Source organism: Cherax quadricarinatus, chromosome 11 (genome assembly GCF_038502225.1).
Source record: "Cherax quadricarinatus isolate ZL_2023a chromosome 11, ASM3850222v1, whole genome shotgun sequence".
Taxonomy (NCBI): Eukaryota; Metazoa; Arthropoda; class Malacostraca; order Decapoda; family Parastacidae; genus Cherax; species Cherax quadricarinatus.
The window spans coordinates 38,821,711-38,847,087 of NC_091302.1; the positions used below are offsets into that span (position 1 = coordinate 38,821,711).

General features: G+C 41.6%; 1 protein-coding gene across 2 annotated transcripts; it reads left to right on the top strand.

The window, feature by feature from the left end:
- Positions 1-7,898: 7,898 nt before the first annotated feature.
- On the top strand, positions 7,899-23,450 carry mRpL33 (mitochondrial ribosomal protein L33). 2 transcript variants are annotated; one of them, XM_053775151.1, is made up of 4 exons: positions 7,899-7,922; positions 16,927-17,011; positions 21,731-21,834; positions 23,296-23,450. In XM_053775151.1, the coding sequence occupies exons 1-4, from the start codon at positions 7,919-7,921 to the stop codon at positions 23,343-23,345; spliced, it is 243 nt and encodes an 80-aa protein (XP_053631126.1). In that variant the 5' UTR covers positions 7,899-7,918; the 3' UTR covers positions 23,346-23,450. The 2 variants fall into 2 exon arrangements, with proteins under 2 accessions (XP_053631126.1, XP_053631125.1); XM_053775150.2 differs by lacking the exon at positions 7,899-7,922 and adding an exon at positions 11,304-11,610.
- The last annotated feature ends 1,927 nt before the right edge of the window (positions 23,451-25,377 follow it).

A 25,377-nucleotide genomic window follows, 5' to 3' on the forward strand; every position in this document is an offset into this window, starting at 1 on the left:
TATCAAGTCCAGACAAGACTCTCGAAGAGTCCTTTAAGAACTGGTCCTGGGTGGGAGGGTGGTAACTAGTTCCTACTAAGATGGGTTTTGTCTTGGGAAGCAGCACTTCAAACCAAACAATCTCCAGTTTATTGTCATTTAAATAAGGCCTTGGGTTATAGGCTAAGTCATTCCTTATGTAGGCACATACCCCACCACCTCTTTTATTTCTAACTAAGCGATTTATATTGTAACCTTCTATTTTGACCTCTTCGTCAGTCACCATATCATCCAACCAGGATTCAGAGAGAGATATAACTGCTGCCCTAGTTCTGTTAGCTAGAATCCTAATCTCTGCCAATTTTGGAAAAAGTGATCTTGCATTGACATCAATAAAGTGAAGGCCTGTTTTCATAAAACAATCATAATCGTCAATATATGGCATGGGGTCATTTGTATTAAAAATAGGGTCATACAGCACAGGGCAGGGAGTGTTGCTGGAGCAGAGAGTAGCCTGGGGTGGAGAGGATAACAGAAGTAGAGTTAGGAAGGGCTGTGAGAAGTGCTAAAGGAAGTACTATCAAAGTTTGTGTAATAAATCAGTTGCTGTGAGAGAGGGAGTCTGAGTCAGAGGTGGGGTCATCAGCAAGGAGGGAAGATAAAGTAAGGGTGTTAGAGCAGTGACAATGTCGGAGGTAAATTCTTCGTGCTCGCTGAAAGACAAGACACTGGAATCTGACAATTCTCACAGTGGAACAGAGCGCCTCTCCATGATGCTCATGAGTAAGATGGGTTAGAGTAGTCTCTCAACCTCAGCATCGATGATAAGGAGGCCAGAAACCTAAATTTGGCTCAATGGAATATAATTTGTTATGAATCACATCCCCTCAAGGAAGGTTCCTTGATGTTGGTGAGGGGCTCTTGATTTAGGGAATTGGATCTGTGCTCCAGTTCCCCGAATTAAGCCTGAATGCCTTCCACATCCCCCCCCCCCCAGGCGCTGTATAATCCTCCGGGTTTAGCGCTTCCCCCTTGATTATAATAATAATATGAATCACATCGGACCAACAGTATTGCCAACGGTTGCAAAGGCGGTTAGATATTACAGCAAAATAGCCAGAGAATGGAATACATGTACGTACCTTGTATGCAAAAGACAATGAGATGAGAGGAATCAAATTTTTGAATAGTCTATAACACACTTTAGGAGTCCAAAAAGACTATGAATAACAAGGTGGACAGGCACACAATGTTATAATGGCCTAAGAATTGCATATAACTCAGCTGTTTAGTGCTTAGTTCTGATTATAATAATAATACAAGTCATGTGAAAATACTGGCTGATTCTAATAAATGACTTCTGATGATTTTTGTCAAGAAAACCCACCACATACCCTACACCTTCAGGGGATTTAGAATCATCAGTTTACACTGCAATTGCATGAGAATGGAAGTGATCAAGAAAAAGTAAGCATGAAGTTACAGCAGATAAGCAAGATTTCACATATGGAAACTGGGAAGAGCAGACACAAATTACTGGAACATCCTAAGTGGGAAGAGAAAAGCATGAAACAGGGTGGATGTGAAGAGACCTAGTGAGGGAACCCAGTAGAAAGCCTATGTGGTGAGGGAAGGGGTGTAGTATATAGGCGTGACAATTAAATTAAACACAGAAGCCCTACTAACCTTACTGTCCTATAGTATGTAGCAGGACTGCGAAGGTTATGAGAGCAAAGAAAGTCATGTAGACAATGGGCATTGCAACAATCTTACACAGATGGAATGCTTGCCACTGCATTCAGGTTCTCAGATGGGGAAGAATGAAAAGCCTCGAGACTCGAACATAACCTATGATGATGAATGGGATAGTTTGGGAAAGAGAAAGGGGGAGGCTGAAGAATATAATTGGGGCAGAATAGGAACAAAGAATGATGCATCTATTGGCCTCCAAGAAAGGTGGGCTAAGGTTTTAATCCTTTCACTGTCCAGACCCCCAAAATCAATATTGCTCTGTCCACTTTTTTTTTTCTTTTTTTTCTGAAATGGAGAATTGGTGAGGGGCTCTTGATCTAGGGAATTGGATCTGTGCTCCAGTTCCTTGAATTAAGCCTGAGTACCTTCCACATCCCCCCACAGGTGCTGTATAATCCTACGGGTTTAGCACTTTCCCCGCGATTATAATAATAATAATCAATACTGGTACGTATTCAGTAATTGCAATAACTTTTTTAGAGTAGTTATTTATTTATCATACATGTATTCATATTTGACTTATGATATTTTCAACTTACCATTGTAAGTCAAGGAGCACCTATTTTAACTACCCTATGAAGTGATCAGACTTAGGTAATTTGGCAGATTTTACACAAAATTAAAAAAAATACCAATTGAAAAATATAGTCCATAATAAATAATGTAGAGTGTAGACATTTCTGGCACTAAAACATTTCCTCTGTTCATTAGTCACATCCCCAGTTCTCTCCTATATTACACTTGCCTTCCATTTTGAATTCTTATCCACACAAGAATAGAAGATTTACTCTATTTCTCAGATAATAAAATATAACCAGGAAAGACTGGTCATGGTTTACAGTGTCCCAATAATTGAATCAGACTTATTAAAAACCCAAACTGGGGGTTGTAGTGGGACATTAGCCATCCACTGGAATATTGGCAAAAAATTTAGTATTTCCACTACTTCGAGCTCAATTTCAAGCTACTTCCGGTCCTGAAACCAATCAAAAATATCACTATATCAGTAATGTGCCTTCCACTCTATTAAAGGATACAAAGAAACAGCCAATAAAACAATAAAAAACATTGAGAAAACACTGCAAATTATCTAAAACCATACTCAGTTTTGTTTTCCCATTATGCACAGTGTGGGGCAGGGTTTTTTATATGGTGTACACTCCACACAGACCCACTCTCTTATATCTAGGCCAAACTTTAGTGCTCACAGTTTATCTGAGTGAGCTAAGCTCATGATGTAGAACTACTTCAGGGATCTTGGCCTCAATGGTGTAGTTCTACGTAACAGAAAGTGAAGGGGTTAAGGAAGGTTGGGCAACTATGGCAAGCAACTTTCAGGGCAGTTATACAAGGCTTCCAGGATATTCAGCAATCAAACAGAAGACCAAGAAATTTGACCATACATGTATCTTGTTCAAGGATACAAGAACCATACAGGTATTACCTGGAGTTTACCTGGAGAGAGTTCCGGGGGTCAACACCCCCGCAGCCCGGTCTGTGACCAGGCCTCCTGGTGGATCAGAGCCTGATCAACCAGGCTGTTACTGCTGGCTGCACGCAAACCAACGTACGAGCCACAGCCCAGCTGGTCAGGAACCGACTTTAGGTCCTTGTCCAGTGCCAGCTTGAAGACTGCCAGGGGTCTGTTGGTAATCAACCTTATGTATGCTGGGAGGCAGTTGAACAGTCTCGGGCCCCTGACACTTATTGTATGGTCTCTTAACGTGCTAGTGACACCCCTGCTTTTCATTGGGGGGATGTTGCATCGTCTGCCAAGTCTTTTGCTTTCGTAGTGAGTGATTTTCGTGTGAAAGTTCGGTACTAGTCCCTCTAGGATTTTCCAGGTGTATATAATCATGTATCTCTCCCGCCTGCGTTCCAGGGAATACAGGTTTAAAAACCTCAAGCGCTCCCAGTAATTGAGGTGTTTTATCTCCGTTATGCGCACCATGATGGTTCTCTGTACATTTTCTAGGTCAGCAATTTCACCTGCCTTGAAAGGTGCTCTTAGTGTGCAGCAATATTCCAGCCTAGATAGAACAAGTGACCTGAAGAGTGTCATCATGGGCTTGGCCTCCCTAGTTTTGAAGGTTCTCATTATCCATCCTGTCATTTTTCTAGCAGATGCGATTGATACAATGTTATGGTCCTTGAAGGTGAGATCCTCCGACATGATCACTCCCAGGTCTTTGACGTTGGTGTTTCGCTCTATTTTGTGGCCAGAATTTGTTTTGTACTCTGATGAAGATTTAATTTCCTCGTGTTTACCATATCTGAGTAATTGAAATTTCTCATCGTTGAACTTCATGTTGTTTTCTGCAGCCCACTGAAAGATTTGGTTGATGTCCGCCTGGAGCCTTGCAGTGTCTGCAATGGAAGACACTGTCATGCAGATTCTGGTGTCATCTGCAAAGGAAGACACGGTGCTGTGGCTGACATCCTTGTCTATGTCAGATATGAGGATGAGGAACAAGATGGGAGCGAGTACTGTGCCTTGTGGAACAGAGCTTTTCACCGTAGCTGCCTCGGACTTTACTCTGCCCAGTATGGGGGACAACAGGGTGCCATGTGAAATTAATCTGATGCATTTTAGCAACAGAAAATTTAAACCCATAACAGGTGGCCCAATGTGAAATGCAATCAATAGCAGTCTTAGAGAGAGGGTACTACAGTATGACAGACTATACCTGCATAACCTATAGCAAAACTGACATAAAAGAGAAATTGCAGAAATCTACATGAACAGTTTAAAAGATTTTGAACTACAGCTGGTTTACTTTAAGAGAACTTCAGTACATTATACAGTTTCAGAGAAATGTAAGTAAAGTTAAAATCTTCAGCTTTAAGATGCTTCAAATTAAATATTTTACACAGTACTGTACATCAAAAAAAAGTTTATAACAGGATGAATGCAATAACTTTGTTTTTTGCTGAGTGATCCCCCACACTTGTATCACTTTCCTTGAATGTAGGATTTCACTTTCATTGCATTCAAATATTCTTACTTATTCTTCTTGTAAAATATTTGATGCTTCAACTACCAGTAGTTCAACTGGAAATGAAATATTCACTGGTACACTACTTACAGGGTAAATAATCAACCTAGTTTCAAAATAAATGATAAAACAGGCCCATACAGTTTATAAAAACATTACCCTTTGTTAAATTAAGATAGTATGGGAGAATAAAATTTGTTGTTTATCTAAGAGATTCCCAGAGGGTAGACTTCTTAGAGTGTTGGGGGATTATGGTCTTTGTCTTTGTCCTGGCAGGCTGGAACTCTCCACGCCAGTGACCATGGCCTGCTAAGATTAACCAAGCACTGGCCCCCATGCATTTTTCATGTATAGGGACATGTATACTTCTTACTGTGTTATCATGAAAACAGCCTGCTCCTGGAGCTACAATCCTTCAGGAGTGAGGATGGTGGAGGAATGAGCATCTGGTTTTTTGGATTGAGGTTTGGTACAACCATGGCTCAATCATACATCACATCTTTGAGGTCAAGGGAGGTAGGTACCTTCGTGCTGGTGAAGGGCTTTTGATCTAAGGCAATGGACCTATCTCCCTATTTTTTGGACTGAACGTTAATGCCTCACATTCCTATGGCTTCCTTCGCTGTATAGCCCTTGTGGTTTAGCGCTTCTTTTTTTATTATAATAATAAATCCTCTGGCTTCCTGATGATTAAAATCAAATACAATACAGTAAAATGAAAATGACAATGTTTACTTCCTCGCAAAGCTTACAACGTGTGGTTTACAAATTGTAAAATATTAATTACAAAGAAGGCCACTAGCATGCCTAGGCATTTCGGGCAGACTAATCCTAACTTAGCTATAGCAGCATAATTAGGAGAGTTTCCTGTAGACTTCTTAGTTTCTTCTTTCAGTTTCTTAGAGAGGATATCCTTGCGTACTGGACATTTGGCTGCAAGAGTATGGTGATCACTCTTACAATTGATGCAGGTGGGAGCAGCAGTGGAAGTGCAGGAGCGAAAGTCGTGATCTGCAGACCCACAGGTGGAACATATCTTTGTATTTTTCATGTGGCAATCAGCAGTAGAGTGGCTATACGAGTAGCATGTCCTGGTTGATAAGATAAGATAAGATAAGATTTCATTCGGATTTTTAACTCCGGAGGGTTAGCCACCCAGGATAACCCAAGAAAGTCAGTGCGTCATCGAGGACTGTCTAACTTATTTCCATTGGGGTCCTTAATCTTGTCCCCCAGGATGCGACCCACACCAGTCGACTAACACCCAGGTACCTATTTGCTGCTAGGTGAACAGGACAACAGGTGTAAGGAAACGTGTCGAAATGTTTCCACCCACCGGGAATCGAACCCGGGCCCTCCGTGTGTGAAGCGGGAGCTTTAGCCACCAGGCCACCGGGCCACAATATTATATTATATGTCTCTGATACGTCCTGAAGCCAGCAGGAAGGAGCAGGTACAAGCCAATATCTCCTGATGGTCCGGAGGGCGAAACCCCTCCCCGTTGAGGAGGACAGGTAGAGTGAAAGTGTGCACCCCAAGTGTACGCAAGGCTGCACGGAGAGTAGTCCCTGCAGAGTGATAACGTGAGCACCACAGCAGGAAGTACTCCTCCGTCTCAGGCTGTTAGGGACAACACTGGCAGTACGGAGAGTCCGTCATCTGAAGGCGATATAGATGAGCCGCCAGTCGCGAGTGCCTGACTCGAAGGCGAGTCAGTACAACGTCCACCGAGCAGTTGGGATGGCGAGCCCAAGGGCAGGGGCCATTAAAAGTTCGGACAGAGCCCAACGCCGAAGAAGAGAGGGAGTGTGCAAGGCCCTCTTGCCACTGGTGACGGATTTCCTTCCAGACAGCCCTTGTGAAATCACTATGGCCCAGGGCAAGAGGGGTAACAGTAGGAAGTGTGTGCGCGAGGGAGGCCACCCGATCTGCCACTTCATTTCCCCAAATTCCAACATGGGCGGGAACCCACTGAAGGGAGATGCTCCAATCTGGGCTCCGCAAGAAGCGCAGGAGGAGAGATTGTGTCTGTCGAACAAGAACGCGCAGTGATCGTGGACGGGCAGAGCACAAAAGTGCCAGGGAAGATTGGGAATCAGAGAAGAGGACCAGTGGTTGTGGGGGAATGTGATCTAGGACAAAAGCCAGAGCCTGGTGAATGGCGAAGAGCTCCCCTGCCAGAACAGAATGAGCAGGGTCCAACCGCCACGTTTGACACAGGGAGAGATTAGCGAAGAAGGCCACAGATGATGTAGAAGGGGGGGGAGGACCGTGCCAAGCCATCCGTGTAGACGGTGAATGAAGAGCCATATGTAACAGAGCGAAACTCTTCAAACAGAAATGCAACTAACTGAGGGGGTTCCCTGTTCCTGTAATGCCAATCCAGGTGGATGTATTGTGTCAGGTCCAGCCAGGGGGGTGCCGGAGAGTGGAGAGGGGAGGGAGTCACCACAAGTGCAGGAAGAGTAAGGCAGGTCAGAGAATGCTGGGCCCTGGCTACAAAGGAAGGCTGAACCAAACGTGGGGGGACAGAGGCAGTCTCCCACATCTGTGAAGAGAGGCGACAGAGGTGAGTATAAGGCAGAGAGGCCATATGATGGAGTCGTATACAGTTCCTCGCTGTCCTCACCGACGAGAGAGGGACTATTCCCGACTCTGCCTCCAAGGCTGCGATAGGGGTGGAAGGGAATGCCCCCAGCATATTACGAATGGCTGAATTCTGGAGGATGTCTAAGCGATGAAGAGAGGAGGAAGAAGCCGAGCCATACACCTCACTCGCATAAGTGAGCTTGCTGTGAACCATAGCTATATAGAACTTATGGAGAAGGTCTCAATCCGTACCCCCACTTGGTGCCAGAGATCCAGCGCATAAGTGCAATGCGACATGCACATGAGATGTGGACAGGGCCGGATTACCACATAGGCAAACTAGGCATTTGCCTAGGGCCCCGCGCATTTGGGGGCCCCGCGGTCCAAGGGGTTCAGGGGCTCATCCAAGACTGCGCACATGGTGCAAGTGCAAAGGGGTCTCTACCTAAAAAGTTCAAGTGTTTGGAGAGTAAAATTTCTTTTTAAAAATTAATCAAAACAAAAATAAATAATGAAATAAAATAAAAATAAATAAACCTAACCATAGATGGCAACACTCAACACGCCTTTGTTTACATCAGAACAGCTGTGTTTTCCCGCTAATGGGTGAGTATGGGAGATTCCTCTCCAATTTTCTGTAGTAATTACACGTTATCTAGACTTGTACTGTGACAAATTAACTGAAGAAATGTAAGACAGCGACATCGTCATTCTGGATTCACTGATTACAGAATTGGTGAAAAGAAAAGAAATCTACCAGAATCTCAATGACAAGTTTGGATTTCTGTTCAAAATTACTACTATGCCAGATGCAGAATTGAGAGAAGCTGCATTAAGTTGCAACAACACCTTTCAGCAGATGTTCAGGACACATTTGTTGAAGAAATAGTTCATGTTTCTGGGTATATGAATCAGATTAAAGCTCCACCTGAAAAATGTGCGCCCTCAGCTGCTTTGAAATATTTAAGAAATGCAGGTATCTCAGAAACCTTCCCTAACGTTGACATAGTGTATCGCCTTTACCTAACACTTCCAGCTACTAACTGTGAAGGAGAACGTTCATTTTCTGTTTTGAAAAGAGTGAAAAACCAGCTCCGTTCAACAATGAGCCAAGACAAATTGTGTAACCTAGCCTTGTTGACCATTGAGTCTGATCTAACAAGAAATATTGATTTTCAGAATATAACTGATGATTTTGCCAATATGAAATCCAGAAAAAAATTTATTTAAGAAGTGCCTGTGAATATAAACAATTCTTTACTTTCTTGAGTTTATATGATTTGATAGTCTTATGCATGATGCAATGATAATAATGGTCAGTGATTTATAAAGGGAATAATAGTGCTGTAGTGGTTATGCTGAATATAATAGGTACATGATGTCACTACTTTAATAGCCTAATCTAGTAATACTATGCTGTCTTGAGTTTATTCTCTTTAAAATGCATGATTTAACAAGATAGTTATAATGGCTGTTGGTAAATGGTTTTGGTTGTCTTGATGTACTTTCCCTATTAAATTTAATCTAAATAGCCAGAATGTATTTAATTAGACCTTAAACAGGCTCACACCGACCACCCCCCCACCCCCCCCAAGCTGGAAGGGGTCGCTTCGCTTACCCGTAACTCAAAGGGGCCCCGCCAATCTGAATAGCCTAGGGCCCGGAGACTTCTTAATCCGGCCCTGGATGTGGAGGGCCGCTATGTGTTTCTTCCATGTCAAGAATGGTGCACCTAAGGTGACTCCCAACCAACGATGAGAAGAGACCAAAGGGATTGGCGTCTGATTCAATGAGACTGACGGAAGAGTGGGGAGTCGGCGTCTAGTAAAGCATAAGAGCTTGGACTTAGTGTCACTAACCTCCAAACCCCAGGTGGTGGCCCATGATGTTATGCATTGCAGGGCACCCTGAAGTGTTTCCTGTGCTGTCAGTAAAGCTGGGGCATTGCACATAAGGGCCACATCATCCGCATATACCAGGGTATGCACTCCCTGGATGGAAGGGAGATCCGATAATAAGACGGAGAAAAGGAGTGGGCTAAGAACATATCCCTGAGGCACTCCCCGGTATACAGGACAGGGTGAGGACAAAGCGCCACCCACTGCTACACGAAAGGGCCTCCCTTGCAAAAAGTTGCACATCCAGCAGAGGGGAGCTCCTGTCATCCCCATGCGGGCCAACTTGAAAACAATCGCTGTGTGTGATGCAGAGTCAAATGCTCTGTTTAGGTCCAAAAATGCAGCTAAAAGGAACTCCCGACATTCAAATGAAGTGTGCTCAAGCTGTGTAAATTGAAGCAAAGGGTCGAGGGTGGATCGACCTTCTTGGAAGCCACTCTGGTTTTCAGGCAGGAGGCCATGTTCCTCAATCCACCAAGAGAGACGAGTAGCCACCAGTCGTTCCAGCACCTTACCCAAGCAGGGCAGTAGAGCAATGGGCCGGTAAGAGCTCGGTTGGGTATCATCCTTTCCCGGCTTTAGAATCGGAACCAGAAGAGAGTGTTTCCACATATCAGGGAAGACACCTGTATACCAGCTGGTATTGAAAACCTCCAGCATAGCTTCTGTACAGGAGGGAGGTAGATGTAGTATAAATGAATAGGGTAAGTTGTCCTCCCCCAGAGAAGAGCGGGAAGAAAGTTGGGAAAGTGCCCGCTGCAGTTCATGGGAGCTAAAGGGAGATGCCAACACTTGGCAGTGAACCTCGGGTACAGCAGGTGGCAAAGGGCCCCATTTGATCATCTTAGAGGGTAGAGGAGGAGGAGGAGAAAACATAGGACCGAAGAAATTTGCAAATGTCTCAGCCTCGTCCTGGGGTAAGAGTGGGGTCGCTCCTTCCCCCAGCAGGGGAAAAGTACTTACAGAACGTGATCCCAACATGGAGTGGAAGAAACCCCATGCCTGACTGGCAGAGGTACGAAAAGAAAGAGGAGAACAGAATAAAGCCCAGGATGCACATTTCGCCTGGAGGAGGGGTCGCCGACAAAGAGCGTCTGCCCTTCGGTAAGCCAACTGCTGAGTCCGAGAGGGTTGGCACCGCCACCGTGCCCACGCTGTCCAATGCGCCTTCACTGCACGGAGGCACTCATCATTCCATCATGGAACCTGGGGCCGTGAACGGGAGAAGCTCCCGGAGAGACAGAATGAAAGCGAGCCCGCCTCAAGCATGGCCCCTTGCAGAGACGCAACAGCCTCATTCAGCAAGGAGTCCTGAGGCAGGCTGTAATCAGCAAGTGCCCGATTATAGGATGTCCAACCAGCCTGGGTGATTTTCCACCGTGAACGAACTGCCGTCACCGGCACTACTAATTTCCGCAATGGAAGCCGGGTCCGAGGACACCCTAAGTTGATGTTGCCCCAGGGGTGGGGAATCCTCTAAAGGTAAAGAGAGGTCCGCAAGATCCCCAAACCGATTTGTAACAGGGATATTAGCCCTCACAGCTGCGGAGTACAGATGTCCTGGCCGTGTTGGTGTTGGGGAGGCTCCCTTAGTGGGGGGCACTGGAGGCGAAGGAGGCAGGGGCTGACGGACTGTGACTGGCTTTACGGACCGCAAGCAGGAGTTACATTCATCGAGCGTACAAGACCAGGCCCTGGCTGAGTTTGCCAGATCAAGAGCCTGGCGATATGCCGGGCAAGACCAGGAGGTAACCTTGTGGTTCCCCTTACAGAAGTAGCATGAAGCCGGGCGGGTACAGGTAATGCCGTCTTTAACTACTGGGTGAAACCCGCTGCAGTTCGCACATCTTACCTTACTACGGCAAGACAACTCTCCATGCCCGAAAAGGAAACATTTCCGACACCGGAGTAAAGGAAAAGTATAAAGAAGAACAGGAAATCTTAGATTGCCGAAAGTCACAAATTTCGGGAGAGCACCCGAGAAACATACACGAACCACACGAGATGGGGTAAGACGATTCGAGAGGCTCCAAACCTCCCGCAAACCTAAGTCGTCACCCCCAATGTGAACCAATTCAGAGTGGATCTCATCTGAGAGGGATGTAGAAATCGGTCCAGTTCTGCCTTACAACAGCCAGCGGCGAGGATTGAGGAGCGGACCTCCCAGCAAACAACATTCCACCTACCCAGAACATGAATGGCATTTAATGGCAAATTTCTAGACAGAAAAGACTTACGATGGAGCCGGAGCCTTAGGGCTGCACCCCTACCGAGTTATTGGACGCCCCCATCTATGCAAGCCTTGCCGAAAGGAGATCCACTGATGGCGTTGGTGACGTCTCGTGGGTTGGTGAAGGGCGTACCGCCATCCTTAGGACGCACAAGAACCACCATAAGTAAGTAAGTTTATTCAGGTATACACAAATACAGTTACATAGAATTATCATACATAGCAGCATATGTGTAGAGAACCTAGGATAACCCAAAAAAGTCAGACAGAGTGACTTATTTCCATCACGTCTGGAGTAATATGAGGAGAAGGAGCATAGTCTGGACAAGTGGTGGGTTGGCGTTTTGGGCTAGACAGGGGCCTGGCACCGTCGTCAACCTCAAGGGCCCGTTTGTTTATCCCAGTAGGGGGCACACTAGCCATATCTTGGTCCGACGGTATTGAAACAGTTGTCAACTGAGTCGAGACAGGAGGGGAGGTCCCTCACTATGGGGGCGAATCTGCCCGAAATGCCTAGCCATGCTAAGCGTTATAGTGGTACACTCTGTAATCACTATTTTACAACATGTAAACCACACAATAACCAAATTTCTGTAAAAACAACATTGTAATCCTTATAGAGAATAAACTTTGAATTTGAATTTGAATTTGAATGACATCTCAGTCGAACCCCCCCCATAAATGGGTCACACAACACCACCTGAAGAAGACAATGACAACACAAGCACTCAAGAAAAGAAAGACGGTGAAGCAGAGCCTAAATAGGGCCTACACCACCAAGTAACAACTGAGGAACCTTCAGAAGACACGTCCACACTCCACCAATGCCGGCCGAGCTCTCCACCTGAATAAACTTACACCGGGAATTATTATTATTATTATTATAATCAAAAAGAAGCGCTAAGCCACAAGGGCTATACAGCTTACACCGGGAAGCAGGTTCGATACTACATAAGTTGTTAGTCGCCCTTACAAACCCAACAAGAAGAAGTAACATAAATTTAGGTGATTATAGTAATCATGCATTCTTCAACTTGTCGGTTTTGTAAACCATTTACGTAATATCATAATTAGTAACATATGTGTAAATTACCTAGGATAAGCCAGACGAAGTGACTTATTTCTAGAACTGCAGACACATTCATCACCTTAAGAGAAGATAAGATTTCGTTCGGATTTTTAACCCCGGAGGGTTAGCCACCCAGGATAACCCAAGAAAGTCAGTGCGTCATCGAGGACTGTCTAACTTATTTCCATTGGGGTCCTTAATCTTGTCCCCCAGGATGCGACCCACACCAGTCGGCTAACACCCAGGTACCTATTTGCTGCTAGGTGAACAGGACAACAGGTGTAAGGAAACGTGTCGAATGTTTCCACCCGCCGGGAATCGAACCCGGGCCCTCCGTGTGTGAAGCGGGAGCTTTAGCCACCAGGCCACCGGGCCACCTTCAAAACTACCATTAGAAAACATCTTATCTCCCTGATACACCCCGTCAACTAACTACACGAATACCACCTGGTGGTTCACACTTACACTCACTCACCCATTTGACCATAAACAGAAATATTAATCTCAATCTTAAAATAATGAATCCTATGATACTCCAATACTGAAACTATGTACTGTGCCAAAACAAAAGCATTCACATTACTAAACTCACAAACTAGTATTTAGTCACTTAGCCATAATACCAACTTACCTCATAATTTGTAATATTTTAAAATAAAAAATTAAACTAAGTCTGCCCGAAATGCCTAGCCATGCTAGGCGTTCTAGTGGTACACTCTGTAATCATTATTTAACTACATGTAAACCACACAACAACCAAATTCTGTAAATTCAACATTGTAATCTTTATAGAGAATAAACTTTGAATTGAATTGAATTGACTTGGGGGTGATAAGTTGCTCACAGGTGCCACCATAATGCTGGTATCTCGTAGCTATGGCAGAGGTATTTTAAGATAATATTTGTTCGGATTTTTAACCCAGAGGGTTAGGCACTCAGGATTACCCAAGAAAGTCAGTGCGTCATCCAGGACTGTCTGTTTTATTTCCATTGGGATCCTTTAATTAATCTTGTTCTTCAGTATGCAACCTACACCAGCTGACTGACACCCAGGTACCTACTTACTGCTAGGTGAATAGGGACAGCAGGTGTAAGGAAACATGTTCAGTGTGTTTCCACCCATGCCAAGATTGAACCACAGTGTGTATGGCGAGAACATTGCCAAATGAGCCATGGGACACCCTTGATGTCGGTAAAGAGCCCTTGATCCAAATAATGGAACTAACATCCTTGAGCCTGGATGTATCTGATTGCCTTTCATTTCCCTGGCACTATGATCCTTACAGCTTTAGCACTTCTATGAATGTAATAATAATAATAATTATGGTAGAGCCTTATTTAGAGGAGTGTCTTGCTGAAATCAAGAATTTTTTATGTGTTCCATTCTCCAAGAGCTATATAACCCCCACAGGCTTACCAATTTCTCATGAATATACTTAGTCAATAGTAGAGCATTTTGTTTACAACCTAAAGTATCCAGGCTTAACACTGGGCAAGACAAGTCTTGACATGATGACACTCTTCAGGTCGCTTGTTCTATCTAGGCTGGAATATTGCTGCACACTAACAGCACCTTTCAAGGCAGGTGAAATTGCTGACCTAGAAAATGTACAGAGAACCTTCACGGCGCACATAACTGAGATAAAACACCTCAATTACTGGGAGCGCTTGAAGTTCCTGAACCTGTATTCCCTGGAACGCAGGCGGGAGAGAGACATGATTATATACACCTGGAAAATTCTAGAGGGACTAGTACCGAACTTGCACATGAAAATCACTCTCTCCGAAAGCAAAAGACTCGGCAGACGATGCAACATCCCCCCAATGAAAAGCGGGGGTGTCACTAGCACACTAAGAGACAACACAATAAATGTCAGGGGTCCATGACTGTTCAGCTGCCTCCCAACATACATAAGGGGGATTACCAATAGACCCCTGGCTGTCTTCAAGCAGGCACTGGACAAGCACCTAAAGTCGGTACCTGACCAGCCGGGCTGTGGCTCGTACGTTGGATTGCGTACAACCAGCAGTAACAGCCTGGTTGATCAGGCTCTGTTCCACCATGAGGCCTGATCACAGACCGGGCTGCGGGGACGTTGACCCCCGGAACTCTCTCCAGGTAAACTCCAGGTAACATCGTGTCTGGTTTCATTGCACATAAAAGAGTGATACTGCTTGGTTTCTTTTCACTATGTTCTGCCTCAGCAGATAATTTATTGTTCACTCCATGTTTATCCTGTGAGTGGTACTACAAAAGACAGGATTGTGAAGATCAAAATGGGTCTTCCTCTGATGTCATTGGATATTGTTATGACTAGATACTATAGCAGTATCATATATAACAGTCACATTGTTGAGCTAATCATGTTCCCAGTACAATAGAGTATAGCTAGTTTTTAGTAACTGTAGGATGATGCCCGAGTCTCTTTGTCTCCATAGGATAATTCAAGCACATGATAGATTTTGTTGAAATTTTAAATAAATTTAGAATTATTTGAATCTGGGCTTGATATAAAATGCATTAGTCAGCTATAAGTGGCTTCTTCAAAAGCCAGTAAATTAAGATTATGTTATATTTCATGAAAGATTTTTCATTCATGAATAATTTATTTGGGTTTTTGACCTTTAGTCTGATTAATTCCTTGCTGAACTTAGTCATTACTTTATTTTGCTCATTGCTTTGTTATCAGTGAAAATTCCATTTCCCTTATTCTGTGGCCCAGTAAATCAAATACTGCATTAGATTGCAATATAAGAATGGTATCAAACAATTCAAAGAAATATTGCAAATCTTAAGGAGAAAAAATGGAAGACTGCTTTTTCAGTACAGTGTAGTTTATGACAGAAGTTTCTTAAAACGTTTTAGAACATTATACTGTAACATGACACATTGGGTGGGGATCTTCTCCAGGATACGATACTACGTGCCGCAAACTGCCCTTCTCACACTATACCATTCACTTATATATCCATACCTCACCTATGCTATTTGTGCTTGGGGTTCAACTGCAGCAACACGCCTAAAGCCAATAATAACCCAACAAAAAGCTGCAGTAAGAATAATCACTAAATCCCATCCCTGGCAACACCCCCCCCCTCTTCATAGATCTAAACTTACTCCCTGTTCAGAACATCCACACTTACTACTGTGCAATCTATATCTACAGGACCTTAAATTCCAATATTAACCTTGACCTAAAATGCTTTCTTGATAGTTGTGACAAGATCCACAGGCATAACACCAGACACAAACATCTTTATGACATTCCCCGTGTTCGACTAAACCTTTACAAAAATTCAATGTATTTCAAAGGACCTAAAATCTGGAACACCCTACCTGAAAACTCTAGAACTGCAGACACATTCATCACTTTCAAAACTACAGTTAGAAAACATCTTATCTCCCTGATCCACCCCGACAACTAACTACATGATAACCACCTGGTGGTTCACAATTACACTCACTCACCCACTGACTATAAACCCAGAAATACTAATCTTAATCTTAAAATAATAAATCCTAACTAGTCATAAGTTTGCCTATGATACTCCATTATAGGCACTTTGTATTGTGCCAAAACAAAAGCATTCACATTGCTAAACTCACAAATTATGATGTAGTCACTTAGCCTTAATACCATAATCTGTAAGGATTTAATGTTAAGAATTAATCTAAGTCTGCTCGAAATGCCTAGCCATGCTAGGTGTCCTAGTGGCCCCCTCTGTAATTAGTATTTTATAACATGTAAACCACACAATACCCAAAACCTGTAAACCCCACATTGTAACCCTTATAGAGAATAAACTTGAATTGAATTGAATTGTGCATGAAGTACCTTATGGGGCTATGGTACCTTTTCAACTTGCCTGGTTAAAAAAAATTGTTCTTTTATCTTCCAATAAAATTCAACAACAGAACTGCAATATCTTGCTCATGAAACTAAGATTCAGCCATATAGAATTCAAGAGGGAGGGACACAGTATACACAAGAAGATAAGGACACGTCCTACACACTGGTAGACAAAATATTCCATAATCTGGAATTTGAGGTTTTCTGCAGTTTTCTCAAAATAATATTTTTTGAACTAAACCGTTCATATAACAGACATCTATATAAAGGACTTTGGAAATACAGAACAATATTTCCTGGGTGAATCATTTTGAAACACTGGGCACTCTGGCTGTCATAGAATTGTCCATTATTGTTACAGTCACAGCACAAACAATCTCTTCTTTATCCACCACAATTGCCATTACTGGCCACCCGCTTCCCTTCTATTTAGTCCATTATATGGAGTTTACTGTATATAGCTTCACTATTTTTCTATAGGTCAGGATGATGATTGAACATTATTGACAAAATTATCAATTACATGCAATATCAACTAAATAAAATCCTCTTTTTTTTCCAGATGTAGTGTGTTTAGTTAAAAGGATCTTTAAAATTACTCCCAGTATGTTCTTGACTAATATTCTGTTGAAGAAAGTCAAATCCAAGTAAGTTAAAAAAAATAATCATTATTTTACAGGACTGTAAAAACTTATGTTAATTTACTTCTTTTATAAGCAGTAGTATGGTATTATTTTCATGGATTCTCCCAATCCTCTCATGGTTTTCTCAAAATTATTTCATTTACTATAGGATAAATTAATTTATAATTTAAAGTATATTTGGTTCACCTGCAGTGTCTGCATAATCTGTGAGTACTTACTGTGTTACTAGAATATTTTTGTTTAACCCTTTGAGGGTCGACAGGCCCTCTCCGAAACTCGTTCTCAGGGTCGGCCAAATTTAAAAAAAAAAAAATTATTTTCTCTTATGAAAAGATAGAGAATCTTTTCCCGATCATAAAGACACCAAAAGTTTGAAATTTGATAGAAAACTTACGGAATTATGCTCTCGCAAAGTTAGCGGTCTCGGCGATGTTTACGCATCGGCGATTTTGCCCACTTTGAGCCCCATTTTCGGCCAATTTCACTGTACTAGTCGACAAAAAACATGAATATTTCGCTAGAACTCCATTTTTTCTATCGAATGGGTGCAAGAAACCACTCATTTATGAAATCCAGCTATCCAGTACAGTGGTCAGAATTTAGCAATTTTGCCAATTTCACACAAATTTCAAAAGATGCCAATTTCCGAATAGGGTCCAGAATAAACAAGAAAGACATTCCTGGCACTAAAATGACATTTCCTTTAGTCATTAGTCATGTCTCAAGGCCCTTCTTATATTCTTTTGTTTTCCACTTTGAATTTTTATTTTCACAAAAAATATAAGATTTACTGTTATGCAGACTACTGCATTAGTGTAAAAAATGGTATAAATATTATTGGTGCATTTGTGAAAGAATATTAGACTCACCAGTTGACGTGTATTGCACGCTTGGCACGATTTGTTTACTTTTGAAGTTTGGTAAAAATCGAACATTTCTGCTACTTTGAGCTCAATTTCAAGGCACCTTTCTTTGTAAAACCAGTCAAAATCATTTCAATTTCTGTAATATGTCTTCCATTCTATAAAATGAGACCAAGAAAACTAGAATACAACAATAAATACCATACGAAAATACACTGCAAATTCGCTGATTTAATCAAAAAAAATGGTCAAAGTTTTTTTTTTCTCATTATGCACTGTGTGCTGCAGGATTTTTTTTAGACTGTGCACACTGACCACATAGACTCATTCTTTCATATGAAGGCCTACCAGCTTTCTCCCACTAGATTTGAGGCCGCTAGAATTTATGAGTACTAGTACGTCAAAAACCCCTACGCGTAAGACGTACTAGTACGACGAAAACCCTCAAAGGGTTAAATAATGCATTAGAATTGCATCCAGCTTGACAAAAGTATATATATTTCTCCCTGTTCTAAGAAAATGTGCTAGCTTTGAGGTTTTGACCCTTTATAGGGGAATACCAAGATGCTAGTGAAGGGTTCTCGATTCAAGGAATTGGAGCTACATTTCCCTTTCATCAAAATGATTGCTTCCTATTCATTAGGACTTAAATTATTCCTACAGGTTTAGTGCTTCCTCCATTTATATTCTGTGTATCTAATGGTTATAGTCATATCCATAATTTTTTAAGGGGTGGAACAGTAGGCCAGTGGAAGGCCTCAGTAAGATGACCAAAAGCTCCAGCCGTGGGTCATCATATCAGTTAAGACACTTGTCTTAGCCAGTATGGTGGTAAGGTAAGGTAACGTTTGTCCTGTGTCCTGACAAACCTTGCCTAACCTAACCACAGTTATAATAATAATAAATTGTGCTTCTGGGTCTCCACCTCATTGACAACATTCCATGATAAATTTATTGTACTGAATGTGATATCTACTGATTTCTTCAGTTTCTCTAATTGTTACTTTAACTAACAACACGGACTTGGTTTTCTCCATAACAGTTCATGGGGGATTTCCTTAATGCTGGTGAATGACTCTTGATTTGTGGAATTTAGAGCTATTCTCCCCTTCCTTGGATCAAACCTGATTATGTCCCATTCCCCAGGTGATGCATGATCCCTTTCAGGTTTGACACTTTCCCATAATTATAATAATTTTATTATATTATTGGTATACAATACCAACAAGTAGATGAGTAAGATGCACATGCAGCCGTTGGGTATCTGTATTGTTGAAATGTCATCTCTATTCAACTGAAGAAGCCTGCAGAGTAGGCAAAATGATTTAGTAATAAAATTACACAACTGTTGTACTTTTGTCTTGCTCAGTAATATTAATTTCCCTATAAATTTGCTATCAGGTGAACACAAAAACCATTGGTATCCATCATTTTTTCCCAAGATGATATCTTGTATATGTACATTGAATTTTAAGGACTCGTGTGTTTCTTTTCCTTTACTGTACAGTATGTTTTATCATGAGTTACTGAAAATAATATACATACTTAAGCTAGCAAGAGTTATGCAAATCTACAAAAGTGGAGATCCAACAGAAATCAGCAGCTACAGGTTAATTTCTGACTTTCCATTATTATAAAAAAAAAAATAGTGCATAAATAATGCCTTCATAACTAAACATAATATTTATAACTCTTAACATCTTAGTTTCAGCTCAGGAAAAAGCACCAATGATGCAATAATAAAAATGTTTGACTCAGTATACTCACAGAAAACAGTGTACACCCTATAAGCCTCTTCATTGATTAAAGAAAAGTTTTTGATATGGTAGACAACAGCATTCCTGCTTAAACTAGAATATGAGATCAGAGGTCATGTTTGCCAGTGCCAGATTTAGGTGGTGGGGGGGCCTGGGGCCCAGTTTGGTGGGGGGGCCCCTTGCATTTAAAAGGTCTAACTCTAATGGTTAGAAGACTTTTAAGTTTCTCCTTGGAAAACTTTCACCACTTTCAATATATGTACCATCCTCTTAAGATGAAGAAATAAAACAAATTGGATTTATGGTGTATTTTAGCATCTTTTCAGTTCATTTGCAAGTGTAACTCAAAAGTAATCTTCAGACTTATGAGGAGTTATCTTCAGTCAGATAAAATATTATAAGCCAGGTACATTCTGTGCTTTTCTGATGGAAAAGTCTCTGATGACTCCATCAAAATCCAGTGAGTGCAGTATGTCAGATTCTATGCTCATGACCATCAGGTTCACAAGCCACCCTTGCTTTGTGCTCGTTCGTAGCCAGTTCTCACTAAGTTTAAGTTTTGAAGAGGAATGTATTTCGTCCTCACTACCACATTGTTGTTCACATACTGACCATGGTCAAGTAGTTATTCATACTGCAGAGCCCTGCACACCCAGGATGATGATGTGCTGAGTCATCCTTGCATCATGCAGCTGATGATGCACTCGCACCAAAGATGTAACACCAGTAATCAGATGACTCAACATGATAGTCCCACCACAATTCAAACTCTTGCATACATTGTCTCTTTTTGCGATCTGTTCAAAAAAAATATGTGTGTCATAATATTTTTCATCATTTGATGAGGGGCCCCTTCTGGTGGGGGCCAGGCCCCAGGGCCCCTCCCCTAAATTCGGCCCTGATGTTTGCATAGATGGTTGCTGGCACGTAAGCAGTTCACCTTGAGTGTGTTAGCTGTAAAGTATATTGGGGTGGTAGCATGCAGGTTACATAGACACATTGTAAACTAGATCATAGTTTATTGGCTAATGGGTCCACCAGGCACACAAGTGAGGTAGCCAGAGCTAAGATCCTTGGGTGAGTCTGATGTTGTCCTAAGGGCAATGGGACAGGGAGTGAGGATGAGTGCTGAGCACAAGGACAGACCTAGGTGCCTGCCCTCTGCAAGGCACTGTCGAAAACAGGCTGTAGGCCAGGAGTTCCTCCCTACCAAGAGGTATGTGAAACAGGTGAGGTAGGCATACTATCTACACTCATGCTTTCACTTACGTAAATAAAGTTCTAATAACAGACACCAACCTGTGATCATTAATTACACAACCTTATCAACTCAACTTGTCAACATAGAGTAGCTGCAGAGCAGGATCCTAGGCCTTCTATTATTACTCATCTACATCAGTGACCTACCTAATGCTTCCCAGGAACTTTAATCAGTTCTGTTCACAGATAAGAACTTTTCTGATATCCATATTTGGTTGTCCTCAGCAACTCTTAAAGTTGCTCATAAATATATCTACTGGTTGATCAGGCTCTGATCCACCAGGAGGCCTGGTCACAGACCGGGCCGCGGGGGCGTTGACCCCCGGAACTCTCTCCAGGTAAACTCCAGGTAGGATGACAACCTAGAAAATTAAACTCAGTATTGATAAGACCCACTACATAGTGTTTGGGAATAATGCCAGAGATGTTCAGTTGAAAATAAAGATAAATTATAAACATAAGAGATGATTGGAAAATTCTTAGGTATACACCCTGACAGGAAGCTTCAATTCAACACTGACATATAGCACATATCTAAGAAAATTTCCAAAGTATTGAGCTTTTTTTTTTTAAATACATAAATATGTACCTCAAACATCATTACTCACACTGTACTTCCTTACTTCTGGTGTATGTGCATGGGTATCTACAATAGCAATTCATGTGAACCCATCATAACTCAACAAAAATCTGCTAAAGTTCCAGACCACACATTCAACATACAAAACAGCCACACTTATTACTGTTCACGAGTTAGTTTAAATTTTAGATAATTTTTTCTACTTGTGTATAAATTAACTTACTTTTTCCACACACTTGTTGAGTGAGTAATGTCTTGACAGGAAAATAATGGTTATAATGGAGAGTATTGTGAGTGGCCACACCTTCAATGTTATCAGGCCACGACTTGCAGAGAAGCTGGAGTTCATTGCTTATGATCCCTACAGTAAGTTTTTCACTAGTTTATATTTTCTATAGTTGCAAAGTTGTTTTTGAATGTTGCATTCCATATATTAGTGCCTAAAATATTCTTCTGTGCATTCAGTAAACCAGTTTCAACAATTTAATAATTACGATAGGTATAACCTTTATCCTTATAACACATTTCTGCAATAACATGGCATTTACAGTACAGTGCTTATTCCTAAAATATATGCAAAGTATACTGGGTGCATCCAGTCTATGGCTGTGAAGGAGTGAAGGACTGAACTGTCAGTAAAATTTTGGAGTGGCAATATGGGCAAGCAGCTTCCATCCTCCTCCCACCCGAAATTCCCCTCATCTCACTTTCAGTGCAAAAGAATGTTACATTTACATTATACATGTACAATGTTAAAATTCTCTCATAACGCTTTCTTATGAAATTCATTTATCTTAAGATTTGGGTGGTGCATGTGTCATTGAACCCCCATTTATTTTTATGACTCCCGAAATCGTAATGACACGATTGAAAACAAACCATATCACAGGTGGGGTTAGAACCCACGATCAGAGAGTCTCAAAACTCCAGATCGTCGCGTTAGCCACTGGGCCAACTGGCCCAGTGGCTAAAGGTACGGTCTGGAGTTTTGAGAGACTGATCGTGGGTTTTAACCCCACCCATGGTATGGCTCATTTTTTTTATTTACACAAGGGTTTTACAAGGTTAAGTTAAGAGTTCAAACAGACAAGGCAAGCAATTTTATTTCTATAAAGTGGAGTACAGTGGACCTTTGAGTTATAAACCTACCAATTATCAAACTTTTCAAGTTTCAACCACTTTTTTCAAACCAATTTTGTTCTGAGTATTGAACTCTACCCGTCTGGTGGACAGGTACTGGACCTGTCCACCAGCCCACTCTGTCTGCACCCCTGCGCAGGCGTCGTGAGCAGTCTGGCTTTGTTGATGCTTGAGTGAACACTAACCTGCGCACTCATTCAAACATTTCACTAAATTTGACAAATTTTGCACCTACACTAATCCCTGACTCCATTAACCTATATGGGTTTAGTACATTTTTTAATATTATTATTATCAGAGTTGGTACAGCCTCTCCTCACTTAACGACAGAGATAGGGACCTAAGACCCCGTCAGTAAATGAATTTGTCACTAAACGAGGAGCATACTATAATGGTAGTGCATTTGTGTCGGCCATCTTTGACACTGTTTTAATGTCACCTTTATACCATTTATAACATTTCTGTTATATTTTTAAATGTTTATAGAGCCATGTACTGTATATTGTAATAACAGAATTGAGGAAATCAGCTCTAATATACATTATTTAGGTATAAATACTGGTTAGAGAGCCTGTCATAAGTCCAAGGCATCGGTAAACAAGTATGTTGCTAAATGAGGAGAGGCTGTATAAATTCTGCGTTACAGTATGTGGAAAATAGCTAATGGGTCTCCTCTTAATTTTTCAGTTCGGATGGAGAGCGTTTATAGGGAGAAGAAGAAACTCCGAAGTGCATAACATATTTTGTTTCATTTTATTTGAACATTAATTGATTTGGTAAAAAATTAGCAATTGTATATAATGCTTGCTCATTTTTTTTTCCAATAAAATTTGTAGATGTAACTTTCTTTTATTCTATTCCATACCATTAACTTGATTAATCTTGCATTCTTGCCCTAAATACTGTATAGGTAACCTGGATCTGATGTATTCTTAGAGTAAAATCTATATTTGTGTTGCTGAACAGTTTGCACTGAACAGTGCACTTAAGGTATTTAGAATAAGTAGTGAGCACAAAGCATTAAATAGACCCCTCCCCATGAAAGTTGTCTGACCAACAGTTTCTGAATTAACACTGGACCTACTGTTTTATGTAGTAGCACAGTGCATTCAGTTTTTATTTCAGACACCTTTGTTACCTTGACATGTTTACTTTGTCCTTTATCTTTGACAGTTCCATCTTTCTTACAAACCCTTTCTTTGATTTCATAGCTGGTACTATTTTGTTGCATAAAGTGTAGTTCCCTCATCCTTTTAGCTGATGGATGACCTTCCCTCGGTACCACTCTCTCTTTTTTTTACCCTTCCTCATCATCTCTCTTGTTTCCCTATGATGTGTAATATAATACTGAATGACCCTTACATGTACAGTGGACCCCTGTCTTACAATATTAATCCGTTCCTGAGAGCTCGTCGTAAGCCGAAATTATCGTTAGCCGAATTAATTTTCCCCATAAGAAATAATGGAAATCAAATTAATCCGTTCCTGACACCCCAAAGTATGAAAAAAAAAATTACACCTACCATCCGACTTACGACCTGCTCGACTTATGACCACTCGACTTACGACCGTGTTTTTTATGCCAAATTTCTTGGAAATAAACAACTATTTGTGTTGTACACAGTGTTTATCCTAAACCTTACAGTATAAAATACAGTACTAACAACATAAAAAGTAAAGTAAAACATGAAATACCAAAATAAAACAATAAAATAAAGTCATTACAAAAATGTTTTGTTGATATTCAGTAGTAAAGTTCGACTTACGACCATTTCGACTTACGACCAGTTTCTCGGAACCGAACTCGGTCGTAAGTCGGATGGTAGGTGTATTTTACCACATGAAATATTGATTTTAATACACACAAACTGAAGAAGACATGCACAATTACTACTCTACTAAGAATAGAATACATGACACTTACCTTTATTGAAGATCTGGTGATGATTGATGGGATGGGAGGAGGGGAGAGTGTGGAAGTTATTGTTTAGAAGGGGAATCCCCTTCCATTAGGACTTGAGGTAGCAAGTCATTTTCTGGGGTTACTCCCCATCTTCTTTTAATGCCACTAGGACCAGCTTGAGAGTCACTGGACCTCTGTCACACAACAAATCTGTCCATAGAGCTCTGTACCTCCCGTTCCTTTAAGACTTTCCTAAAATGGGCCATAACATTGTCATTGTACAGGTTGCCAACACGGCTTGCAGTAGCTGTGTCAGGGTGATTTTCATCCGTAAAGGTTTGCAGTTCAGCCCACTTTGCACACATTTCCTTAATCTCTTTTTTCAATTCCATACTAATTCTCGCCCTTTTTACCACAGGGATGGCACTAGAAGCTTTCTTGGGGTCCATGGTGACTTATTTTGCAGTTACAAGCACTAAAAACACTGGGATAATGTGAAATGTACCGAATGTATGCGTAGATGCGACCTCAGTGGCTGGCTTGTAAACACTGGTGCTGAGGCCACACATGGGACTCGTCCTGGACGAATCACGTAAGGCGAGTTTTTTATCGTGAGGCAAGGCAAAATTTTTACATTCAAATGCTTTGTATGGCGGATTTAACGTAACGCGATGCATTTGTAAGGCGGGGGTCCACTGTATTGCTTGCTTTTTATTTTTATTAAGCAGCTACTGATTTTTTTTCCAGAGTGCAAATTCATTATTAGAATTTCTAAAAGCCAGTTTGAATATACATTACAGTACTGGGCAATACAGCGGAACCTCGGTTGTCAATTGCATTACTTGTCAAACAGATCAGTTTTTGAA

Excerpts from the sequence above, each read along its gene's own strand:
- mRpL33 (XM_053775150.2), top strand. The coding sequence starts at position 11,412 with ATGGCATTTAATGGCAAATTTCTAGACAGAAAAGACTTACGATGGAGC. Across the intron at positions 17,012-21,730 it reads TTGAAGAAAGTCAAATCCAA|GAAAATAATGGTTATAATGG; the intron begins GTAAGTTAAAAA and ends ATGTCTTGACAG. Across the intron at positions 21,835-23,295 it reads CATTGCTTATGATCCCTACA|TTCGGATGGAGAGCGTTTAT; the intron begins GTAAGTTTTTCA and ends TTAATTTTTCAG.